The sequence below is a fragment of the Oratosquilla oratoria genome, chromosome 23 (assembly GCF_046742065.1).
Source record: "Oratosquilla oratoria isolate Oo_2021 chromosome 23, ASM4674206v1, whole genome shotgun sequence".
Lineage (NCBI taxonomy): Eukaryota > Metazoa > Arthropoda > Malacostraca > Stomatopoda > Squillidae > Oratosquilla > Oratosquilla oratoria.
In genome coordinates, this window is record NC_134799.1 from 22,964,848 (window position 1) to 22,990,830 (window position 25,983).

General features: G+C 40.0%; 1 protein-coding gene across 1 annotated transcript in view; it reads right to left on the reverse strand.

Moving 5' to 3' along the window:
- The window catches only part of LOC143038026 (RAD50-interacting protein 1-like), a 77,976-nt gene that overhangs the window by 10,801 nt on the left and 41,192 nt on the right, over positions 1–25,983 (reverse strand). The window contains exons 8-12 of the mRNA XM_076206876.1: positions 25,367–25,517; positions 18,233–18,398; positions 10,489–10,677; positions 3,698–4,039; positions 2,028–2,161 (exon numbers count right to left, since the gene is read on the reverse strand). Coding sequence (XP_076062991.1) covers positions 2,028–2,161; positions 3,698–4,039; positions 10,489–10,677; positions 18,233–18,398; positions 25,367–25,517 — 982 coding nt within the window. The remainder of the gene's footprint in view (positions 1–2,027; positions 2,162–3,697; positions 4,040–10,488; positions 10,678–18,232; positions 18,399–25,366; positions 25,518–25,983) is intronic.

Below are 25,983 nucleotides of genomic sequence, written 5' to 3' on the forward strand. Positions count from 1 at the left end.
TCCCTTGTAAGGGGGAAAAAGCCTTGGTATATGTATGTATGTTCATAATGATAACCCTAGATAATAGAAACATTATACATACATATACCAAGGGCATTTTCCCTTTACATGGGATGCAGCCAAAATAAAAAAGCCTAATTCCACTCCCACCAATTTAATCCCCACTCTCTCCACTCTCGTTCACTCCCCTCTTTCCCTCCCTCTTTTCTTGGCTCCTTGTGGATGACAGGTCATCCCTGTATCCCACCCGCTGCCCTGGGTCAGAAGCAATGCAGCAAGACATGGCACATCCATAGCAAGGCTGCTTCACTTAATCAGTGACCCCTTCTCTGTCCCTTCATGCAAAAAAATAGAAGACAGGGAGAAATATCAGGCTATGTCACAATATCATTCACACATTAGGACTCCCCTACTCCCCTATCCCCCATCCACTCTCTTTCATGCATCACAGCATCATCCATACACAACCTTTCTCCACTCACCCCCATCTTCTGCCTTCTCCCTTCCTCAACAGACATCCCCCTCTTGCTCAATGCCCCTTTTACCCCTCATCCATTCATCTCATCCTTGGTTCCCCCTCATGTTTGCTCCATCCACCTCTACCTTCCACACTTTACTAATTTTTCTTTACGCATTCTTTACAAGTGTCCAAACCATCCTTATACTTTCATTAACCCTATCTCCCACTTTCTTTTCCACCCTTACTTCGTCACCTTCTTGTTTCTCACTCAATCCATCCTAGTAACCTACCATACTCCTCAGACATTTCATCTCAAACATACTTACACTCCTCCTCTTTTATGTTCCATGTTTCTGCCCCATACAGTGCTGTCGGCACAATCACCCCTTCATACAATCACCTTTTAGTATCCATTCCCAAATGTCTATTTCTTATTAAAAATTTTAATCCACCACTTTCTTATTACAATTTTTAATCCACCACTTTTAGTTTCCATTCCCAAATGTCTATTTCTTATTACAATTTTTAATCCACCACTTGTTTCTCTCAATCTACATTTTACCTCCACTCCCTTTCCTGTCACATGCATCCCCAAGTATCTAAAGCTATCCACTTCCTCCAGTCTCTCTCCTGTAATACTTCCAATTTGCTGCCATCCTCTCCCTTTGTACATTTCATCATCTTACTTTTACCCACATTTACCATCAACTTCCTCCTTTTGCACACCTTCCCAAATACCGTCACTACTTTCCTTAATCCCTCCTCTGATCCTGCTACAAATGAAGTGTTGTCAGCAAACAAAAACTGGCTGATCTCACATTTTTCTCCATTTTCTTTAACCATCTCTATCCCCTGCCCATTACCCTTGCATTTACCTCCCACATCCCTGGTGAAGTCCCACTCCTACCTCAAACCACTCACTATTTCCATTTCTAATTCCAACACAGGCTCTACTACTCTTATAAAAACTAAACTGCTCTCAACAGCTTTCCCCCAATCCCATATAATTGCAAAAACTCCCTCACTACCTTCCTGTCTACCCTGTCATAACCTTTTTCCAAATCCATAAAGCTCCTCTCCCCCCAAAAAAATCATTACCATTTCCTAAAGCTTTCTCACATATATGCCTTACCACAAAAATATGATCCATGCAACCCTGACCTTTCCTAAACCCACACTGTTCCTCACCAATTAGTCCCTCTGTTTCTCTCCAAACCCTCCCATAAGCCTTCCCAACTACACTCAACAAACTGATCCCTCTGAAACTACTACATTTACACTTGTCCCCTTTTCCCTTTTAAAGTAGAACTATACAGGCACTCCTCCAGCACTCTATCCTCTCTTACACAAAAATTAAACCTCACCAGCCAGTCCACCATCACTGCACCTCCCCTTTTTACACTCCACATGACACCCAACCAACCCAGATGCCTTACCTGCTCTCATTTTAATAACTCCTTTCACCTCATCTTTTCTTATTTCTCCCCCATTTTCCTCATTATATATTATATAAATATTCTATTCTATTATTATATTATACAATTATGAATATTATATTATAACTTACAGTTTAAAGTAATTCTCTGGCTTCTGAGTGAACTGTCCAAAGATTGGAAAGAGACCTTGAAACATGTCATATTGTAGTTGAGTTGCTCCAGCTTCATTAAAGTGGTTCTGTAGAATTACCTCCTCATATACAAACTGAAAACCATCATCAAATTAGATTATGATATTTCCCCTCATATCACAATGGATGCTTCTTTGACAAAACTGAAGCCTTATATTATACTAATATGCTTTAACTATTTTTTCTTAATGCCTCCACACCAGGTGTCATATACTATAGACCCATCTGGCCAGAATGCTGGGTAGAAACTACTGAGTAGAGTCATGCAATCCATAAAGCTATTTATCATCAATTCAAATCCAAGCATGAGTTTGAAAAGTATATAGCCCAAGTTAGAACCATATATGAATTTGAAGTGAAATATGATAAATTGGAAAGTAAGAGACATGACCCCACAAGAGTTGCTCCTTTCCTATGTAGTACAATTAGGTACACACATAAGAAATAAAAAATCAATGGAAAGTGGAACAAAACAAAAAATAACCTTTAAAGAAATAGTACAGCAACAAGTGGAAGAAAATCCTAAAGAAACAGTAATTAAAGTAATTAAGGAGAAATAAAATTGGGTCAGACACACAGTGGAAAAAAAAGTGCATAGTAGTTTATGGTATTAAAGAAAAACATAAGGTAGCTAGATACCCAAGAGAAAAGGAGAAAGAAATCGCAAAAGAAATCCTGAAAGAGATATAAGAGGGACAAGTAATGAAAAAAGGAATAGAAGTACATAGAATGGGACAATACTCCAAAGAAAAAAAAAAAAGAAAAGAAAAAAAAAAAAAAAAAAAAAAAAACCTTGACCTCAGTTCAGTCTGCTCCATGACCTCAACTCAATCTTCTCCATGACCTCAATGCAGTCTGCTTCATGATCTCAGCTCAGTCTGCTCTGTGACCTCAGCTCAGTCTGCTCTGTGACCTCAGCTAGAGAACTCATTTGCTGCTGAGACAACAGCTAGCGAATACCTCATTAAGTTTATTACTTTCTGTGAAGTTTATATCTTCAAGGGAGCAGTTACCAGCTGCCAGCTCTCCTTGTGTTTATATGGTAGAGGAAATACTAATGAGGTTGATGATAAGTGATGAGAGATACTGGGTCCAGTCCAAAGACTAAGTATCGAGCCCTCAGGGATCTTCGAATGAAAATAAGGAAGTCAACAGGATTTGAAGATGGATGGCAGGGAGATGACTCTGGTGTTTTTCTTGCAGGATCACTTTTTGTAGGTGCCTATTAATTATGAGTCACTGAGGAAGCATATGAGAGGTACAGAGTAAAGAGGGTAGAAACAAACTGCAAGGTGAGGACAAAGGAAGAGCAGATATGAATGTAGATGTTTAAGATTTTTTGAATAAAAAATCTTAAGGAAAAAAAATTAAAATGAGTGCCAAGAGGTGAGTCAGGTAGAGATGAAAGGTATAGGGAGCAGATATGCAGTTGTCACTGGAAGAGCAGGATGTGAGAGGGAGATGAGCTGAGTATTTTAAGTAGCTGTCGAGTTTAAAGGAGAGGGAGGCCTATGATTGTGGTGATGGAACAAGAAATCTGTTAGAAAACTGATGAAATTTTACATTTTCTACTCCTTGCAGCTTATTAAATGTTAACTTTTTTGTTTTACCTTATTTAGGGCATCTGCAATTATGTGCCATAGCTGTGTGAAGAGAAGAGGGTGAAGAGTATCTCGTAAGGTGGCCAGGTGGCGAGCCAGAGTTTCTAACAATGGGCAGAAGGAAGGGCTAGGTTCTTTTGCATTATGCTCCATACTAAACCATTTGTCTTTTCGGTATGGCTGGCTACGAGCCCGCACTTCTGTAACCACATAGTTTGCCAATGTTCTTATCATTTCAGTCTGGAGGTGTCCATACAAACTCACAGTTGAGTCGAACACACTGCCTTCCACATCTGATAAGTCTTCATTGGTGGGACTCAGCTTGCTGCAGTTAAGGGAACTTAGGGCATCCTGCAACAAGAAATAACAGCCTCATAGTTACTTATGATTGCAACCAGAAAATAAAAATTTAAGTATCTATAACTGAATTCTCTAAATGTTACAAAATAAGAGAACCTATGGGTTCAAAACATGAAAAATTATCACAAATACAGTATGTCCTGAACAAAATACTCACAAAAAGCAAGTTCACTCCATCTAGCTCTGCCTTCCACACACTCTTTGCTAATCTTTCCTCACTCATTCTTTTCATATGCCCAACCCACCCCAGTATTTTCTCATCAGCCCTATCTGTCACCTCCCTTTCCACCCTCACTCTTCTCTTCATCTCCTCTTTTCTCACTATCCATCCTTGAAACACCCTACATACTTCTCAAATGCATTTAATTTTTTCCTTTCTGCCTCCCTTAAATTCTAAGTCTTTGCCTGTATAGTGTTGTAGACACAATCACCCATTCATACAATCTTCTTTCTAGATCCATCCCCAGATATCTATTTCTCATGACACATCATTCCCCCTAGACATATGGTTGCTTCCCTCATTCTACAATTTACCTCCACCCTTAACTCATCCGTTTCCTGTTACATGTGACACAGGAGAAAATAATGTGGAAATGATGACAGTTGAAAATAGTGACATGAAAAGTAGAAAATTTGTGGTGATCTATGTGCCCCCAAAAACATGTTCTTGGAAAGAGTGACCATTCCAAAATGTTGGAAGACACAAGGCATACATTAAATGAAATGCTGAAAGGAGGAAATCTAGTAATTATGGGTGATTTTAACTCTAAAGAAATATGTTGGGAGATGACAGTGAAAGGTGGAGAGGACCTTTGGGGAAACATACTACTGGACATGACCATTGAATACACAATGACTCAATGGGTAAAAGAAAATACCAGATATAGAAATAATGAAGAACCATTGAGACTAGATTTAATATTTACATCAGAGCCTGAAATTGTGGATAAAATTGAATACAAGACACCAATTGGGAAGAGTGACCACATACTACTTGAGCTTGAACAAAACGAGAAAATATATATGGGGAGAAACAAGAAACACAGAAAAGACTGATATATAACAAAACAGATTTTGAGAAAATTAGAATATTATTTCAAAAAGATAATTGGGAAAACTTTAAGGGAGCGTCACCAGCAATATTTAGAAAAAATTCTGATACATGAGCAAATTTTAGGTAAACATTTCAAAAGAATCTCTATGATGGTGGCAACACTCATACAAAGTTATACAGCTGTATTTCGTTTCTATTTTTTTTTTTTTTATACAGAATAAAACATAAAATATTGGCAACCTCTGGCAACCCCATTGAAAAAAACACATTCTGTATATTGAAATAGCATCAACATTTCTGTAACTATTTCGTTTTTTGCTACAGAATTGTCTTTATGGAGATATTTGGTAATTCCTCCCACCAGCATAACCCACAAAGACAGTGGACAGGGCACCAGTAGTCTTGAAAAGGTCAAATGAAAGTGATGTCACTCCTGGCGCTCTCACTGTATGCAACAATTTTGATTCCTCGCCCTGTATTGTTGCTGTGATCATGGGAAAATTAACAAGAAACAAAAGAGTGAAGCGGCAGAATATAGAGGGCCCGTGAATGCCTGAAATAGAATCAAGAAGGAAAAAGAAAGAGGAGAAAAGCAGCAAAACTGTGCGTAGCACTCTGCAAGCATTTACTAGCCACACCCACCTTACACATCCTCCACTCATGCCACATTCCTCACCTTCACCTCACACCTCATCAGCAAAGAAGAGAAAATTGGAGATTTGCTATACATCGCAACCATCAAACAAATGGTCCCAATCCCCGTCCCGTTTTTCTTACCTTTTACAATCCAAGTGGGAATACCTACATATACATACATATACCAAAGGCTTTTTCTCCCTTACATGGGGGGTAGCCAATAAGAAAAAGGCATAGAAATCACTCCCACCCATTTCATTTCCCATATATTCCACTCCCCTCCACCCTCTTCCCTATCTTGGCACCTCCTGGATGACAGGGCATCCCTGCATCCTGTCCACTGCCCTGGGTCAGAAGCAGTGTCGCAAGATACAGCACATCCACAGCAAGGCTGCTTCATAAATTCGGCGACCCCCCTCGCCGTCCCCTCATGCACAAAAGGAGAAGATGGGGAGAAATCCCTTCAGGCTGTGTCAATTTTTTTTTTCTCATACATACTTCCTCACTCCCCATCCCCCACCCACTCGCCCTCATGCATCCCAGCATCATCTATACACAACCCTTCTCCATTCACCCCTATCTTCTGTCCTCTCCCATCCTTCCTCTCTTTTGTAAAGCCCCTTTCACCCCATCCATCCATCTCATCTTAGGACGGCCCCTCGTGTTCACTCCTTCCACCTCTGCCTTCCACACCTCTTTTACTAGTCTTTCTTCACTCATTCTTTCCATGTGTCCAAACCATCCTAATACTCTTTCATCAACCCTATCTCCCAGCTCCCTTTCCACTCCTGTTCTCCTCCTCACCTCCTCATTTCTCACTCTATCTAGCCTAGTAACTTCTATCATACTTCTCAGACATTTCATCTCAAACACATTCAAACTCCTTTTCTCTTCCTCTCTCATGTTCCATGTTTCTGCCCCATACATTGCTGTTGGCACAATCACTCCTTCATATAACCTCCTCTTAGCATCCATTCCCAGATGTCTATTTCTCATTACACTTTTTAATCCATCAAGGCATTTACTATTTATTCTCTCAATCTACATTCTACCTCCACCCCCACTCCTCCCTTTCCTGTCACATTCGCACCCAAGTCTCTAAAACTATCCACTTCCTCCAGTTTCTCACCCTTAATGCTCACTTCCAGCCTACTGTCACTCTCTCCCCTTGTACATCTCATCACCTTACTTTTACCCACATTTATCTTCAGCTTCCTTCTTTCACACACCTTCTCAAACTCTGTCACTAACTTCCTCAATCCCTCCTCTGATCCTGCTACAAGCTCAGTGTCATCAGCAAACAACAACTGGCTCACCTCCCATTTTTCTTCATTTTCTTTAATCATCTCCAACCCCTGACCCCTACCCTTGCATTCACCTCTCGCACCACCCCATCCATGTAAAGATTGAACAGCCAGGGCGACATAACACACCCCTGACGAAGTCCCACCTTTACCTCACACCATTCACTCTCTCCATTTCTAATCCTAACACAAGCTCTACTACTCTCATAAAAACTCTTGACTGCTCTTAACAGCTTTCCTCCTATCCCATATATCTGTAGTACCTCCCACAGTGCCTTCCTGTCTACCCTGTCGTAAGCCTTTTCCAGATCCATAAAAGCCAAAAAAACATCCTTCCCCTTTCCTATAGCTTTCTCACATATCTGTCTTACCACAAAAATCTGATCTACACATCCCCTACCTGTCCTAAAACCACTGTTCCTCACCAATTACTCCCTCTGTTCCTCTCAATCAAGACCCTCCCATAAGCCTTCCCAACTACACTCAACAAGCTGATCCCTCTGTAACTACTACACTCACACTTATCCCCCTTTCCCTTGTAAAGCGGAACTATACAGGCACTCCTTCAGTCTTCTGGCATTCTACCCTCTCTTAAACATTAAATAACCTCACCAGCCAGTCCACCATAACTGTACCTCCTTTCTTCAGACATTCTGCATGGCATCCATCCAACCCAGGTGCCTTACCTGCTCTCATCATCTTAACAGCTGCTTTCACTTCATCCTTCCCTATTTCTCCTCCATTTTCCTCACTCATCACTCTCATTTTCTTTGTGCTTCCCACTGCAACTACCTTTCCCTCCCTATCCTCTTTCACATTTAGCAACTCCCTAAAATCCTCTGCCCACCTTCCTCTCACTGCCTTCTCTTCCATCATCATCTCTCCATCTGCACCTTTTACCTTTTCTTCTCTACTCGATTCGCCTCCTCTTCCTCTTTTAACTTCCTTCCAAAACATCTTTTTATTACTTTCAAAATTTTCTGTCATACTCTTTCCCCATTTCACATCAGCTCTCCTCTTTGCTTCCTTTATCTTATGCTTAACTTCCTTTCTCTTTACTTTGTATCTCTCATATGATTCCCTCGTCCTAATTTGTAGCCAATCTATGAATGCCTGTTTCTTCTCCTCTACACCCTTCTTTGTTTCCTCATCCCACCACTCACTACCCTTCCTTCTATTTCCTCCCGCCCTCCTTGTTCCACACACCATCTTTGCACACCTTATGACTCCCTCCTTGAACCATCCCCATTCCTCCTCTACTCCTAGTTCTACTCTATCCTTTACTCTCTCCCACTCCTCTCTCAGCTTCTTCTTATACTCATTCTCCTTTTTTTCTTCATTTAAGCAGTTCACTCTAAGTACCTCCCTACCTTCTGCCCTTTTCCTCTTTCTCCACCTATTCTCCACTCTCAATTTACTTCCACCCAAAAAAGTGGCCAGCCCCCCCATTAGCCCCCCCAACTGAAATGAGCAAGTTGAAAATTTAAAACACTCATTGAAATAATTTTATTAAGTGGAATTTTTAATTGCCAGGGCTAAAGATTTGTCAGCCATCAGTGCTAGCCCAACCATTAACCCCCTCCCCTTCTGAAATGAGGATAATATATGTGTATTATCATATTACTATTAGCCTCCCCAAAAATTTGCTCAGCCCCCCCTTAGCCTCCCCAACTAAAAATTCCTGGCGCCGCCACTGCTGCTGACTATTAATAGAATCATGAAAGGAATGATTTATTAAAATGGGACAATGGAAAAACAAGAGGACACAAAAAGAAGCTCAAAAAGGATAACTATAAAAGAGATTAAAAAGAGTACTGGATACCTGGAATAATTTGGATTTTAAGAAAAAACTTGATGCTGAAAGATACAAAGACAGGTCAATATGAGCATAGCTCCCTTGTACAATAAACTAGGTAAATACAGTACTTGTCAAAAGTATGCAGTGCCTACCCCTTGCAGCCATATATTGACAATGAAAATAGGAGGGCATTTTCTGAGGTGAAATTATATAGATACAATGTATCTGGCAACCCCCTGCTGTCACACTGGGCCAACAAAATGGTATGTGAGGGAAAACCCAACCAGTTGCTCCGCTGCTGTCGGAAGAGTAACCCCTCTCTTTGAAACATTGCCTTCTTTCACACTGGTTTTCTTCATTTCCCTAGGGTCTGCATCATTACCATGGCTCCTACAAAGAAATTAACTTAAGAAATATTTGCCCAAGTCATTGGACTACAGAAGGTAGGCCATGGAACTAAAGAAATCAGTGAAATGTTGAAGGTGGCCAAGTCCAAAATCAAGAGATACATAGTGCGATTTTGGGAGAGAGGAAGGCTGGAGATACCATCCCAGAAACCTAGGATAGGGCATCCTAAGAAGACTTCTCCAAGGGTTTTGAACTTCATATATTCTTCAGAGTCAAATACATTAACAAAAACAGTCTCTGAAGGAGAAGTCTTCTTGGGACCCCTGCACTAGGTTACTGGGATGGTATCTCCAACCCTCCTCCCTTCTGAAATCACACCATGTATCTTTTGACTTTGGACTTGGCCACTTTCAACATCTCATTGATTTCTTTAGTTCCATGGCCTACCTTCTTTAGTCCAATGACTTGGGCAATTATTTCTTTAGTTAATTTCTTTGTACAAGCCATGGTAATGATACAAACCCTAGGGAAATGAAGAAAACCTGTGTAAAAAAAGGCAAGGTCCTGAAGAGAGGTACCTATAAATGCTCTTCCTACACCAGCATGGGAGCGACTGGCTGGGTTCTCCCTCATGTTCCACTCTGTTGACCCAGTGTGACAGCTGGGGGTTGCCAGATACATTCTATCTACATAATTTCACCTTAGAAAATGCCTTCCTATTTTCATAATCAATATGTGGCTGCAAGGGCTAGGTACCCCATACTTTTGACAAGTACTGTATGTGCACATATCCACCAATAGGCTTTTTACCCCTTGTAAGGGAGTTAGTAAGTCAAGGTTTGCACCCACCTCACCATCCATCCAACACCCATTTGTTTCCATTTTGTCTTACATCTTTATGTAAGAAGGGCCATCCCTATCTCCTGCCCACTGTAATGCAGCACATCCAAAGCATGGCCTTACAGCTGGAGCTGGTTTACCCCCACAATTTCATTTACATGGCAACCCTCCCTCCCATTCCCATCCATTACCCATTTGTTTCCTTCACCCCCACCCCCCTTGTGGATGAAGGTGTCATCCCTGTTTTCCACCCACTGTTCGTTTCAGATGCAATGCAGCAAGACACAGCACATATGCACATATATTCTTATATACATATAGAAATATTTATATACTATGTGGTACAAAAATGTATTCACTCTGCATGTGAGTACTCTTGTGAATCCTTTTAGTGAACACCCTATAGATGATAATAGAGAGCTTCAATGCCAGGAATGAAGTACCAGGCAAAATACAATACCTGTTTAGCCATTGCTTCTACATTGAGGGCAGGTGTTCTAGTAAGGTCTGCAGATGTACATGTGAAGGTAGACAGGTCATCTGGCGATGTGATGGGGGATGAGCGACTGTGATCAGATATCATTGAAGCTGTGTGGTGTTCCTGAAGTTTTTGGAATTGTTCTGCATAGTACTGCATTTCCACAAAGAACTAGGAACAAAACAAAGTAAATACATCAGAGCTAATAAAAACACTTCTAAATAAAAAAGAATCATACAACTTATATTAAATTGCTAATCTTCCATCTTAAAAGGTACTCATGTCTCATTAGATACACATAATATTTATATATATACATATACAACAGTTTTTTCACCCTTACAAGGAAGGTAATTAAAGTCAAAGACATAAATCCACTCCCATCCATTTCATCTCCATATACTCCAGTCTCATTCCCCCTCCCTCCCTCTTTTCTTGGCTCCTCCTGAATGACAGGTCATCTCTGCATCTTGCCCACTGCCCTGGGTCAGAGGCAATGCAGCAAGACAGCACATCCACTGCAAGGCTAAGAGGTCTGGGAGGCCTAAAAAGACTTGGCATTAGGCTAAACTAATGTAAAACATGAACTAGAGTCTAATCCATGTGTGACAGCCAGACAAGTCAAGGAAAAGAACCCAGAACAGTTCGGAGTGTTCAGTGAGAAACATCAACTGCCATATTACCAACTTGGGTACAAGAGTCAATGCCCAGTGAAGAAGCTTCTTCTGACCCTTAAGCAGAGGCACCTTCATTTGCCAGCCAGATTTATTTAGGATAGCTATCTGGGCTATGGTTTCTGCTCTCAGATCCTAAGTATTACTGGTAACACAGGGCAGATCAAAAGATGTTGTGGTCAGATTTATTTAGGATAGCTATCTGGGCTATGGTTTCTGCTCTCGGATCCTAAGTATTACTGGCAACACAGGGCAGATCAAAAGATGTTGTGGTCAGGTCCATGGATGGCAAAAAACCTCCCTCCTAACTAACATAACTAACATGAGACTTAAAAGATTAATTCTTGGCTCACTGATAAGCTCTACCCACTTGCAATAGGCAGGCAGAATTTTTGGAACAAAACTGCTCCACTCCTATAGGTTTCTTCAAGGTTAATGTGGATGAAGGTGAAACTGGGAAGGGAGATGTGGGTTTTTGTAAGTGCATATGGACCTGGTAGTGAGAAGAGTGTAGAAGAAAGGGAGGCTTTTTGGATAGATTTAAATTAATGCATAGAGGGTTTAGGGAGAAATGTCAATGTAGTGGTATTGGGAGATCTCAATGTTAGGGTTGGGGATGAACAAACAGAAGGAGTGGTTGGGAAATGTGGAGTTCCAGGAAAAGATTGTGGTGGAGATATGATGGTGGAGATGTGCCTGGAGAGTTGATGATGGCAAATATTTTGTTTAGGAAGAAAGTCAATTATAAATATACATGGGAGTGGTAGATTGGGCTTTAATAGACTATACAGTGGTAAACAGAAGAGTAGGATGAGTTTTGGATTCACATGTTTTTAGGGAAGAGTGGTGGAATATCAGATCATTTTTTGGTGTAAGTTGAGAGTGGAGGATAGATGGAGAAAGAGGAAAAGGACAGAAGGTAGGGAGGTACTTAGAATAAACTGCTTAAATGAGAAAGAAAAAGAGGACAAGAAGCTGAGAGAAGAGTGGGAGGGAGTCAAGAATAGAGTAGAACTAGGAGTGGAGGAGGAATGGGGATATTTCAAGGAGGGAGTCACAAGGTGTGCAAAGATGGTGCATGTAACAAGGTGGATGGGAGGAAATAGAAGGGTAGTGAGTGGTGGGATGATGAAGCAAAGAAGGCTGTAGAAAAGAAGAAATGAGCATTCACAGATTGGATACAAAACAGGACAAGAGAATCATATGAGAGGTATAAAGAAAAGTACACCACAAGACAAAGGAGGCAAAGAGGAGAGATGTAAAATGAAGAAACAGGGATAGAAGAGAAATGGAATATACTAAAAGAAATTAATAATGAGGGAGTGAATAAATACGTACTACAACAAAAAAAAAGGAAAGAACATACATAAAAAGCTGGTACAACAAAAAATATAGTGAGGCTAAGGATAAAAGAGATAAAGCTTGGAAGAAATGGAAAAAAGACAAGAAAACAAGCAAATGGCTAATGTACATCAAACTAAGAAATGATTATGTAAAAATATGCAGAGATGAAAAGAGAAACTACGAAAAAAAATAACAGAAAAATGCAAGGAAGAACCCAAACTATTTTACAGGTATGTAAATGGCAAACTGAAGAATAAACAAGAAATAGAAAAGCTGTGCCAAGGTAAATACGAATATACAGAAGAACTGGAAATGGCTGAAATTATGAACAACCACTTCAAATCAGTATTCACAATAGAAAACTCACCTAACTGTGAGGAAATAGAGAATCCCCCTCAATGAAAGAAATAGTTGTAACACAGAAGGAAATCAGCAACCAAATCAAAACCCTTGATGTCAGAAAATCACATGGTCCAGACGGAATTGTAAATTGTACACTGAAAGAATGCATGGAAGAATTAACAGATAAAATATACAATATAATTAAATTTTCACCTCAAGAAAGAAAAGTGCCACAGGACTGGAAGAGTGCAAACATTGTACTGACTTAAAAGGGAGGAAACAAGGAAGATCCATCAAATTACAGACTGGTCTCCCTGACAAGCACAGTAGCAAAAATTTGCGAAAAGGTCATCAAAAATAGATGGGTTAAACATTTGGAAGAAAAAACTATACTGAATCCAAATAAATTTGGATTCAGACAAGGAAGACCATGTACAACAAAATTGATCTGCTTCTACATACATACATATACCAAGGCTTTTTCCCCCTTACAAGGGAGTCAAAAAGAAGGCATAAAACCATTCCTACCCATTCCGTCCCTAAATACACTCCACCCCCCTCTTATCTTAGCACCTCCTGGATGATGGGTCATCCCTGCACCTTGTCTACTGCCCTGGGTCAGAGGCAGTGTCGCAAGGCACAGCACATCCACAGCAAGGCCACTTCATTAAATTGGTGACCCCCCCCTCTCCGTCCCCCCATGTAGAAAAGAAGATGGGGAGAAATCCCTTTGGGCTCTGTCAAATTTTGCTCACACATACTACCTCACCCCCCCATCCTCCCACCCATTCCACCTCATGCATCACAGCATCATCCATATACAACCATTCTCCATTCACCCCTGTCTTCTGTCCCCTCCCGTCCTTCCTCAACAGACATTCCCCTCTTCCCCAAAGTCCCCTTCACCCCATCCATCCATCTCATCCTAGGACGTCCCCTCATGTTCACTTCCTCCACATCTGCCTTCCATACCTCTTTTACTAGTCTTTCTTCACTCATTCTTTCCATGTGTCCAAACCATCCTAATACTCTTTCATCAACCCTATCTCCCAACTCCCTTACCACCCGTTCTCCTCCTTACCTCCTCATTTCTCACTCTATCCAGCCTAGTAACCCCCATCATACTTCTCAAACACCTCATTTCAAACACATTCAAACTCCTTCTCTCTTCCTCTCTTATGTTCCATGTTTCTGCCCCATACAGTGCTGTTGGCACAATCACTCCTTCATACAGTCTTCTTTTTCTGACTGTTCTTTTCTAGTTTTTTTCCTTAGCTTCGTCTTTTTCTCATCCTCTCTTTCCTCTTTATTCATTTCTCTTTTTATCCATACCTGTTTATATTGCTCCCTGTCCGCTAGTTGCCCTGTTTTAGCTAAGATATTCTCTGCTGTTGTTTGTGACCTGAATTTAACCTTAATTGGTCTGGTCTTATCTGTATTGTATTTCCCTAGTCTAGACATTTCTTCTATTTGTTTCCCTATTTCTGGTTCATCTTCTTGAACCACTTCTATCTTATTTACTTTTTCCTTTTCCTCCTTTATTCTTGTAGTCCTATTTGGATTATACTTCTCTTCCATCCCTAATATAATCATACATTTCTTTTTATTCGCCAAGTCTCTTACTATATTCTCCTCCCTCATCACTTTAATAACTGTGTTCTTAGTTTGTTCTTTCATCTGCTGTTCCATTATACCTCTAAATCCAATTTTTATTGTTCTCTTGTACTTTTTTCCAATCACTTACCTCTTTTGCTATGGACTCTTTATTTTCTTTATTCCTCTTTAATTCCTCATTCTCTTCCTTTACTTCTCTTAACTGTCTTTTAATTCTTCTATTTCTTTAGCTAGACATTGATTCTCTTTCTTTAGTTCTTCCAGTTTATCAACTCTTTCGGTAACTAGAGTTAATTGGTTAAACCCAATCTCCCATTCTTTGTTCATTTTTTTTAGCTGCTCCTCTAGATTTACTAGTCAGGGGAGGTTGCCACCTCCTCCCTTATTAAATCCATAAAATCAGTTATCTTCTCTTTCTATTGAGCTGTTATTATCTATATTTCTGCTCTTGACACCTCTGCTTCCTTGTGTATTCTGCCCTCCGTTTGTTTACACCTCTCCTAAGATCCGGGGCCCATTCGTCCCCTTCCTCATTTCCTTCCATTTTCCTCAGTAATCCCTCTCTTTCTCCTATGTCTTCACCGTCCCACTACACCACAAGCTTTCCCCCTTCCCTACTAATACAACAAGGTACTCCCTCGTCGTTGAGAACCACGAAAGTTGCACTTCTTTTCCGTAGTTCCAATCTTTGCCATGTATCCGACGTGTGTGTGTGTAGTTACCTAGTTGTATTATACGGAAAGGGAGCTATACTCCTGGTGACCCATCTTTGTATCTTTCAGCATCAAGACTTTTCTTAAAATCTTGAATAGTGCTTGCACACACTGTATCTTTGTCTAATTTGTTCCAAGTGTCTATCACTCTGTGTGGGAAGCTATTTTTTTCAGATCTCTTCTGTAATTATCTTTTTTAGTTTCTTTTCGTGTCCTCTTGTTTTTCCACTGTCCCATTTCAATAAATCATTCTTATCTAAGATTTCCATTCCCTTCATAATTCTATTGATAGTGTGTGTGTATATATACAGTGATCTGTCGCTACTTCATGGTTCAACTATCACGGATTCACGACTTCGCGGATTTTTAAAATATATATATGGAAAATATATTGCGGAGTTTCTGGAAAATTATAGAAAAATCGAGATATATGAACACCTAAAATTTTTCATTAAAACCATTAAAATATTAATAATACATATTATTTCCTAGTCTAGGAACAACAAAACAAGTGTAAAATAGCAAAAAAAAATCATATACAGGGGTATTTGAACTTGTAACTCACATAAAAAAAAGAAAAAGAAAAAAAAAGAGAGAAACATCTGGAATGCGATGTGCATACAGTACCTGCGTATCCTGTTGTTGAGAATACACAAAGCGTACCGTCTTGGTGACAAAGTGTGTTGTAAGACGGGCTGTGATTGATGCAATGGAGAGAGACAACGAATCACAGCTTTCTATTTTGTAATCTGGCCTGTGATCAGTGCTTTGACCGATGCTCAGATCTGCAGCATCTTCCCTTGTCTCTCTCTCATGGCCATTTCGCTTCAAGTTTTCTCGCTGAGCAGTTTACTGTACTACTTTACGCTTTGCTGTGTGCAATTTTGTTTTTGTTTCTTTGCACTGAACTTTGTGTTTTCATACCCTGCAATGACTCCCAAGCATGCTGCTTCTTCCAAGGCTGGTACTGAGCCTAAATGCAAATGAAGAATGATGATGATTGCTGAGAAGATGAAATTTCTGGATATGTTGAAGGAAGGGAGAACTTTAGCTGCTGTAGCCTGCCATTTTAGCGTGAACAAATCGACCGTTCGCTACATCAAGAAGGACAAGGCTAACATTAGGAAGACAGCTGCCATCACCTTTAATAAGTCGGTGAAGAGAATGGTTACAGCTCATAATAAAACTATCATCCGTATGGAAGTGATCATTGCTGTGATCATTGGTGGTGATGGCTTTGCAGACATGACCACGGGAGACGTCGATGAGTTATTAGACTGCCACTCCCAGCCACTAACCGACACAGACCTAAAAGACTTAATGAAGTTGGCCAGTGAAGAAGAAACGGAAGAAATTGTCGACCAAACTGGCTTGACTTTGGAACAGCTGGCCAAGCTCTGCAACCTGGCTTAAGAATTGAAAGAAGGGTCACAAGAATGGGACGATGATATGGTTTGTTCTGTGCAATTTTGCAACAAGGACAATGAAGTCATGAATCCCTACAAGATGCTCTTTCAACAGAAAAAGAAGCAGCAACTTCCTATCACAATGTTTTTGCAGCCTTGCAAAAAAAAGAGCCAGTTCCTGCTACTACGGTTGCACCTTCAGAAGAAATGGAAGAGGTGTCCCAGGAATGGGCACCGCCGTCTGAAGAGACGTAAAATATAATCATCGGCTGCACAGTAGAAGTCATAATCAGCTTCATCATCATTTCTACTGTGCAGCAAATTCATCACCATCATTATTCAAATTTTACTTCAACTTCTTTCATGTTGAGTACAGTAACAATCTTTATTTTTTTTTAATTATAAGTGTTATTGCTTAATAGTTGTCCTTATTATTGATAGAGTACTGTAATGGGTGGGTTGTTAACAGTACAGGGAGGGCTTTAAAAGTCGAAATACACATTAAATACTGTAGATATGGTGTCCCTACTTTGTGGAAATTCAGTTATCGCGGCCAGTCTCAGAACCAATCTACCATGATAAACAAGGGATCACTGTAATAGAGTAAGTAATAAAACAATTATAATGTTTTATACACTATTTCCATACTATGATGAAAGCTACCAAAAAATTTCAATTCAAAACTGGGCAATTAGTTTAAATTGTTAATACTTTAAGTTTAATCATGCCATACGGCTTCAAAACTTAAAAAAAATAATAATGATAATAATAATAAATAAAATAAAATAGATAAATAAAACATATATATATATATATATATATATACTGTATATATATATATTATATATGTATATATATACATATATATATATATATACATACATACAGACATACATATACCAAGGCTTTTTTCCCCCTTACCAGGGGGGTAGCCAAAAAGGACAAGGCACAAAAACATTCCCACCCATTTCATCCCCGAAATATATATACAGGTAAACGTCGACTTACGATGGCCGCGACTTACGATTGTTCGACTTTACGATGACGACGACGAAGATTTGATTATTTAACACCTTCCATACTGTGCCGCACTCGTATGAGTGATGAAGAGCAATTGGATTCGCGACGCTGCCATATCGGCGTCTTGATTATATTTATTGTAGTCGCCCCTGTGTTTTTACATTCTCTCAAATGTGCCCTGAATCCCATTCTCTGTGGTTTTCAAAATTCGCGGGTGAAAGAGAGAACGATCGATATAAGCGGTGACTATATTTTATGATGCGAGTATTATTACGTCACGTCGTACGGCTGGCATTGGCTGCTGCCCGCGAGATTTAAGTCCCGTACTGAAAATACATATTATAGTGTTTGAATATGGTAAAAAGGATAAAAATAATTAAATAAACTACTGTACATGTTTAAAAGGCTATATTCAGTATCTCTGGTGGTTAATATACAGGTAAGCTAGGTACAGTGACCACGGAACAGAGTGATACACAAATTGGGGATCGACTTACGATGAAATCGTCTTACGATGGCTCTATCGAAACCTAATGCCATCGTAAGTCGACGTTTACCTGTATATATAAGATTATGAAAGTGGCACAAGACAGACAAAAAAAGAAACACCTACTGGGAGATCAGCCCAATCCTGTAGAAGAGATGATAGGTGGTGGGCTGTATTAAGGATAGCTACATAATTGGATGCAAGAGGATCTCTCTTCTCACTCTTCATTACTTGTACTAGTCGTACCCTGAAGTCATCCAATAACTCCAACTGCAACTCAAGGAACTGTAGCCTGAATATAAGCAAAATATGTCAGTAACAAGGAAACTTAAAGTAAAAAAAACATACATACATACATACATACATAAAATGGAAAAAAAAAACATGCAAGTGGCAAACATATATAAAACTTAGGAACGAATATGTGAATATACGCAGGAAAGAAAAAAGAAATTATGAAAAAGATATCATAGACAAATGTAAGGATCAACCTAAACTCTTTTACATATATAAATATGAAAAACTAAAGGATAAACATGAAATAATAAAATTGCGTGCAGGAGATAAAGAATATATAGATGACACAGAAATGGCAGAAGTTATGATCAGACATTTCAGGTCTGTTTTTACAATTGAGAGCTCACAATTTTGGAAAGATGGACAACAAGAAAGATCACCCAAAATGAAAGAAATAACGGTAACACAAAAAGAAATAAGAGACCAAATAAAAAACCTAGATGTCAGGAAATCGCATGGACAGGATGGAATTGCAAATTGGATAATGAAAGAGTGTATAGACGAAGTCAAATTATACAAGATAATAAATTTCTCACCCAAAGAAGGAAAGGTACTGCAAGATTGGAAAAATGCAATCATAGTATATACATACATATACCAAAGGCTTTTTCCCCCTTACAAGGGGGGTAGCCAAAAAACAAAGGCATAAAAACCATTCCCATCCATTCCATCCCTAATACACTCCACTCCCCTCCGCCCTTTACCCTCCCTCTTATCTTGGCACCTCCTGGGTGACGGGTCATCCCTGCATCTTGTCAACTACCCTGGGTCAGGAGCAGTGTCACAAGACACAGCACATCCACAGCAAGGCTGCTTCATTAAATTGGTGACCCCCCCCTCCGTCCCCTCATGCAGAAAGAGAGAAGACAGGGAGAAATCCCTTTGGGCTCTGTCAAAAATTTTCTCACACATACTACCTCACCCCCCATCCCCCCACCCATTCCACCTCATGCATCACAACATCATCCATATACAACCATTCTCTATTCACCCGTCTTCTGTCCTCTCCCGTCCTTCCTCAACAGACATTCCCCTCTTCCCCAAAGCCCCTTTCACCCCATCCATCCATCTCATCCTAGGTCGCCCCATGTTCACTCCCTCCACATCTATTTTCCATACCTCTTTTACTAGTCTTCACTCATTCTTTCCATGTGTCCAAACCATTCCAATACTCTTTCATCCACTCTATCTCCCAACTCCCTTAACACCCCAGTTCTCCTCCTCACCTCCTCATTTCTCACCCTATCCAGCCTAGTAATACCCATCATACTTCTCAGACACCTCATCTCAAACACATTCAAACTCCTTCTCTCTTCCTCTCTTATGTTCCATGTTTCTGCCCCATACAGTGCTGTTGGCACAATCACTCCTTCATACAGTCTCCTCTTAGCATCCATTCCCAAATGTAAACTCGGAGAAAGATCTTGGAGTGATAATCAGCAAGGACATGACACCAGATAAGCATATTAATAAAATAGTCGAAGAAACCTACAATTTATTGAGGTCAATAAAAGTGGCATTTGCTTATTTGGAAGAGGAAATGATGAAAAAAAATTATAACTACACTAGTAAGTGGGGACGGAGAGGGGGGGTCGCCGATTAAATGAAGCGGCCTTGCTGTGGATGTGCTGTGTCCTGCGACACTGCTTCTGACCCAGGGCGGTGGGCAGGGTGCAGGGATGACCCGTCATCCAGGAGGTGCTCAGATGAGAGGAAGGGTGGGAGGGGTGTGGAGTGTATTTAGGGATGAAATGGGTGGGAGTGTTTTTATGCCTTTCCCTTTTTGGCTACCTCCCTTGGAAGGGGGAAAAAGCCTTGGTATATGTATGTATGTATGTAGTAAGACCAAAACTTGAGTACACAGCGACACTATGAACACCCAGTACCAAAAAGAATATAAAAAAATTAGAAAGAATACAAAGAGCAACAACAAAATTAGCACCAACTCTTTCCGAAATAACATATGAGCAAAGACTGTCCAAATTAGAATTTCCAACTCTGGAACAAAGAAGGGAAAGAGGAGACTTACTATCTATAGAATAATGAAAGGAATGGAAATCTTAGATAAAAATGACTTACTGAAATAGGACAATGGAAAAATGAGAGGAAATGTAAAGAATCTAAAAAAAGATAATTACAGAAAAGATTAAAAAAAAAAAAAAAAAAAAAAAAACCCACACAGAGTGATAGATACTTGGAACAAATTAGACAAAGAAATAGTGTGTGCAAACACTATTCAAGATTTTAAGAAAAAACTTGATGCTGAGAGATACAAAGACGGGTCACCACGAGCATAGCTCCCTTCCCATATAATACAACTAGGTAAATACTTAAGAGAGTAAGCACAGAAGAAGACTGCAGATCGCTACAAGAAGACATACATAAAATATGGAAATGGAGTCAGAAGTGTGAAGTGAACTACCATTAAGAAATGTAGTACAATGGAATTTGGAAAAAGCAAAAATAGAATATTGGGTCAAAATATAAAATTGGTACCAAGGAAGTTAAAAAAGTAGACTCAGAAAGGGACCAAGGAGTAATTATCTCAAGTGACTTGACACCTGATAAACATGTCAACAAACTAGTTGAAGAGACTTTAACCTTATTAAGTTCAATAAAAGTGGCCTTCGATTACATGGATGAAGAAATGGTAAAGGAAATATTAATTACATTGATAAGACCTAAATTGGAGTATGCTGCAACACTATGGGCACCTAGTACAAAAAAAAAATAAATAAATAAATAAATAAATAAATAAAATAAAATAAATAAAGAAATTAGAAAGAATTCAAAGAGCAGTGACAAAAATGGTATCTACATTCTCAAATTTGACATACAAAGATTGGATAAATTACATCTATCAACACTGGAACTGAGAATAGAAAGAGGCGATTTGCTGACTATTTACAGAATTATGAAAGGAATGGAAGTTCTTGATAGAGATGACTTATTAAGATGGGACAGAAGAGATTTGAAAAAGAATAGCTTCCCACACAGAGTGATTGATGTCTGGAACAAACTAAACAGGGAAACAGTGAGTGCCAAAATCATACAAGATCTTAAAAACAAAGTGGATGCAGAGAGATACAAAAGCGGGTCACTATGAGCATAGCTCTCGTCCTGTAAAATACAACTAGGTAAATACACAATGTAATGAAATGATGGAAGTAGACCAGCTTCTGCTGTCTGGCCCTACTATAGAAGTGCTGTCTTGCTACATTGCTTCTGACCTAACCCACTCTCAACATATGTCATGTATTGTCATGAGAAATAGTGCCCTCTCAACATTTGGCATCTATTCTTGCCATGGGAAATAGTACCCTAGGGACATATGGAAGTATTATTGCCACAGCATACAGGAACCCCCAGCACATTTGGCTTGTCTTCTTGCCATGGAGTATTATTACACAATGATTATTTTTTCTTTCTTTTCCAGAAGATGGCACTTGACACTTTCCCAGGACTGGCTGATAATTATGATGTAATTAATTATTATGTAATTTATGACATCCATTATAATGTAAATAATTGATGACCTGACTCACCAGCACATTTGGCATGTCTTCTTGCCATGGCAGTTTACTACAGAATGTTTTTTTTTTTCTTTCATATAATAGATTATATAACATATAAGGCAGAGGTGGAAGGAGTGAACATGAGGGGGCAACTAAGGATGAGATGGATGAATGGGGTAAAAAGGGCATGGGAAAGAGGGAAATGTTTGTTGAAGAAGGATGGGAGAGGACAGAAGATAGGGGTGAATGGAGAATGGTTGTGTATGGATGATGCTGTGATGCATGAAGGGGAGTAGGTGGGGAATGGGGGGTGAGGGAGTATGTGTGAAAAATAAATTGATGCGGCCCAAAGGGATTTCTCCCCATCTTCTCCATTTCTGCATGAGGGGATAGAGATGGAGGGGTCGCTGATTTCAAGAAGTAGGGTACGCGTACCAATGGAGACACACTTGCCCCATGCAGACGCATGACACAAAAAAACTTCTACCTGCCGATGGTGGATAGGAGCATAATTATAGGCTCAAAAAAATCACTTAACTATCCCCTCATAATGTGACAGTCTTACCTTCCTAATCCTAATAGGTATGTGACTGCAGGAGAGGAAATAAAAAAAGTACTGTTTTTGAAAGAATCCTTACGAAAGCCTAAGAATTTTATTTTTTAAGGTATTTTTTTTTTACTGTTCCTTAACAGATTTTTATTCCATTTTGCAGGTGGATTGTGCATGGCTTTATGTACATTTGTACATCAGAAACTGCTTCCCATTGCATGCGGGGATAGTTAAGTGATTTTTTGAGCCTATAATTATGCTCCTATCTATTCACCATCAGCAGGTAGAATTTTTTTTGTGTCAAATGTGTCTGCATAGGGCAAGTGCATCTCCATTGGCATGCGTACCCTAGCCTTGCTGTGGATGTGGTGTGTCTTGCTACACTGTCTCTGACCCAAGGCATTGGGCAAGATGTAGGGATGACCCATCATCCAGGAGGAACCAAGATAAGAGGGAGGGAAGGGGGGGGGTGGATGGGAGTGGAGTATGTGAGGATGGAATGGGTGGGAGTGTTTTTTTATGCCTTTGTTTTTTTGGCTACTTCTCTTGTATGGGGGAAAAGCCTTTGGTATATGTATGTATATAATAGATTTTCAATAAAGAAGTATGGTAGGGATTACTAGGTTGGATAGAATGAGAAACAAGGAGGTGAGAAGAGTGGGAGTGGGAAAGGAGATGGCAGAGCTGATGAAAGCTTATTGGGATGGTTTGGACACACGTAAAGAATGAGTGATGAAAGATTAGTAAAAGAGGTGTGGAAGGCAGAAGTGGAGGGAGTGAACTTGAGGGGACGACTGAGGATGAGATGGACGGATGGGGTGAAGGGGATGCTAAGCAGGAGGGGAATGTCTGTTGAACAAGGAAGGGAAAAGGCAGGATATGGGGATGAGTGGAGGAAGACTGTGTACGGAAGATGCTGTTATGCAAGGAAGGGAGGGATGGGGGATGGGTGGTAGTTATGTGTGAATGATATTTTTATGTAGCCTGAAGGGATTTCTCCCAGTCTTCTCTTTTCCTGCATGAGTGGATGGAGAGGAAGAGGGTTGCCAATTAAGTGAAGCAGCCTTGCTGTGGATGTACTGTGTCTTACTGCATTGCATTTGACTGAGGGCACTTGGCAGATGAAGGGATGACCTGTCATCCATGAGGAGCTGAGATGGGAGGGGTGATGGAGGTGGTGAAACGGAGTGAAATGGGTGGGAATAGCTACATGCCTCTGACTTGGCTACCTCCCTTAAAAAGGGGGGGAAAGCTCTCTGTAGATAGCTTCTTTTCACTTGTTTTAAGTGATTCCATAAAAAAAACATCTCTGATGTAAATATGTGTATATATGTATAAAAGGTGTTAAAAAAAAAAGAAAATCTGAGCATAAACCTGATACAGCTGCTGCTGTATCATCTTTCCCCCCTTTCTGTTCTGATGGAAAAGAAAAAAACTAAAGAATGTCCACACTTTGAGCTCTCATAGAAAAAGGAGGGAGGAGGGTGGAGGGGAGTGGAATATATGGGAAATGAAATGGGTGGGAGTGATTTCTATGCCTTTTTCTTTTTGGCTAGCCCCCATGTAAGGGGGAAAAAGCCTTTGGTATATGTATGTAATAGTTTATAGCAGGTGTTAATATGGACAACATGTAAACAATTCAGTGTCTCATGGCTACATAAGCAAAACTATACTTATAACGCACATTTCAAAAAATAAAATGTTTATAAAATTTACCAAAAACTAGAGAAACTACTTTGAGCCCTCATAGAAAACAACACCCATTTTCAGTTTATACATACATATACCAAGAGCTTTTTCCCCCTTACAAGGGAAGTAGCCAGAGTCAAAGGCATAAATCCACTTCCATTCACCACCTCTCCCTCCCTCTTTTCTTAACTCCTGGATGATGGGTCATCCCTACATCTCGCCCACTGCCCTGGATCAGAAGCAATGCAGTGAGATAGAGCACATCCATAGCGAGGCCACTTCACTTAATCGGCAACCCCCCCCCCCCCCACACACACACACACATCCCCTCATGGACAAAAAAAAAAAAAAAAATGGAAGACGGGGAGAAATAATTTCGGGCTGTGTCAAAATATAATTCACACATACTCCCTCACCTCCCCATCCCCCACCCACTCCCTTCTATGCATCATTCATAAACAGCTATTCTCCATCCACTCATAGTTTGTCTTCCCCCTTCCTCAACAGACATTCCCCTCTCTCCCAATGCCCCTTTTACCCCATCCATCCATATCATCCTTGGTTGCTCCTTCATGTTCACTCCCTCCACCTCTATCTGCCACACCTCTTTTACTAATCTTTCTTCACTCACTCTTTCCATGTGTCCAAACCAACCAATACTCTTTCATCAATCCTATCTCACAACTTCTTATCCAACCCCCTCTCCTCCTCACCTCCTCATTTCTCATTCTATTCAGCCTAGTAACCCCTACCATACTTCTCAGGCATTTCATCTCAAACACATTTAAACTCTTCCTCTCTTTAATTCCATTTAGAAAATGGTCAAAACTTTCACCTTCTTGGTATAATCAATTAATGCTCTCTCAATTACCCTCCCACCAACCACTCTGGCCCATGTATATGAGTACTTATGTACATCTTACATACTGTATTTGTAATCATTAGTTCTCTTTCAATATGTATCTCATGCACTTTCTATTTTCATTCCTTCCTGGCATACTGTCCTTCCTATTTACTCTACCCACTGGCTCATCTTATATTCTAGCAAACAAATTCTCCAAACTACTTCATTTACATTACTTGCAAAACTCTCCACCCATATTTAAATAATTCCAAAACTTTTCTCTCTCTGTTTTTCTCACTATGAGATGCATATCACTCTTAAACACCAAAGACCAGATACTTGATTTATGATAAAGGGAAATTCACCTGTGTCCTGGCTGGGGAAGCCGCTTGTATCGGTCCGTGATTCCCTGTAGAAGAAGAACCAGTTCCTCCCCACAATGAGCTGCTTCACCTCCCTCTACTGTTGTCCATGCATCATCTCCTGATACTAATTCATCCATTACCTCTAAAGCAACTGCAAAACAAACACTGATTTAATAATGGATTAATGGAGTACTTAACAGTGGATTAAACTCACAATTATTATTAAAGAAGCTAAAAGTGGCTGGGCTTCTCAAAATATATACATGTACCAAAGGCTTTTTTCCCCCTTACAAGGGAGGTAGCCAAAAAACAAAGACATAAAAATCACTCCCACCCATTCCATCCCCAACATACTTCACTCCCATCCAACCCCCTCCCTCCTTCCCATCTTGGCACCTCCTGGATGACGGGCCATCCCTGCATCTTGCCCACTGCCCCAGGTCAGAAGCTGTGTCACAAGACACAGCACATCCACATTCATGTAAAAATAAAATTTCAGTGTTTTGAGGTCTATTTGTGACAGCAAAATTGCAAATGGTATTATCCATGCACTACTTCATTCATGGAAAGGAAAATTAACAGAAATTAGTTTCTACTTACGTATATATACCAAAATC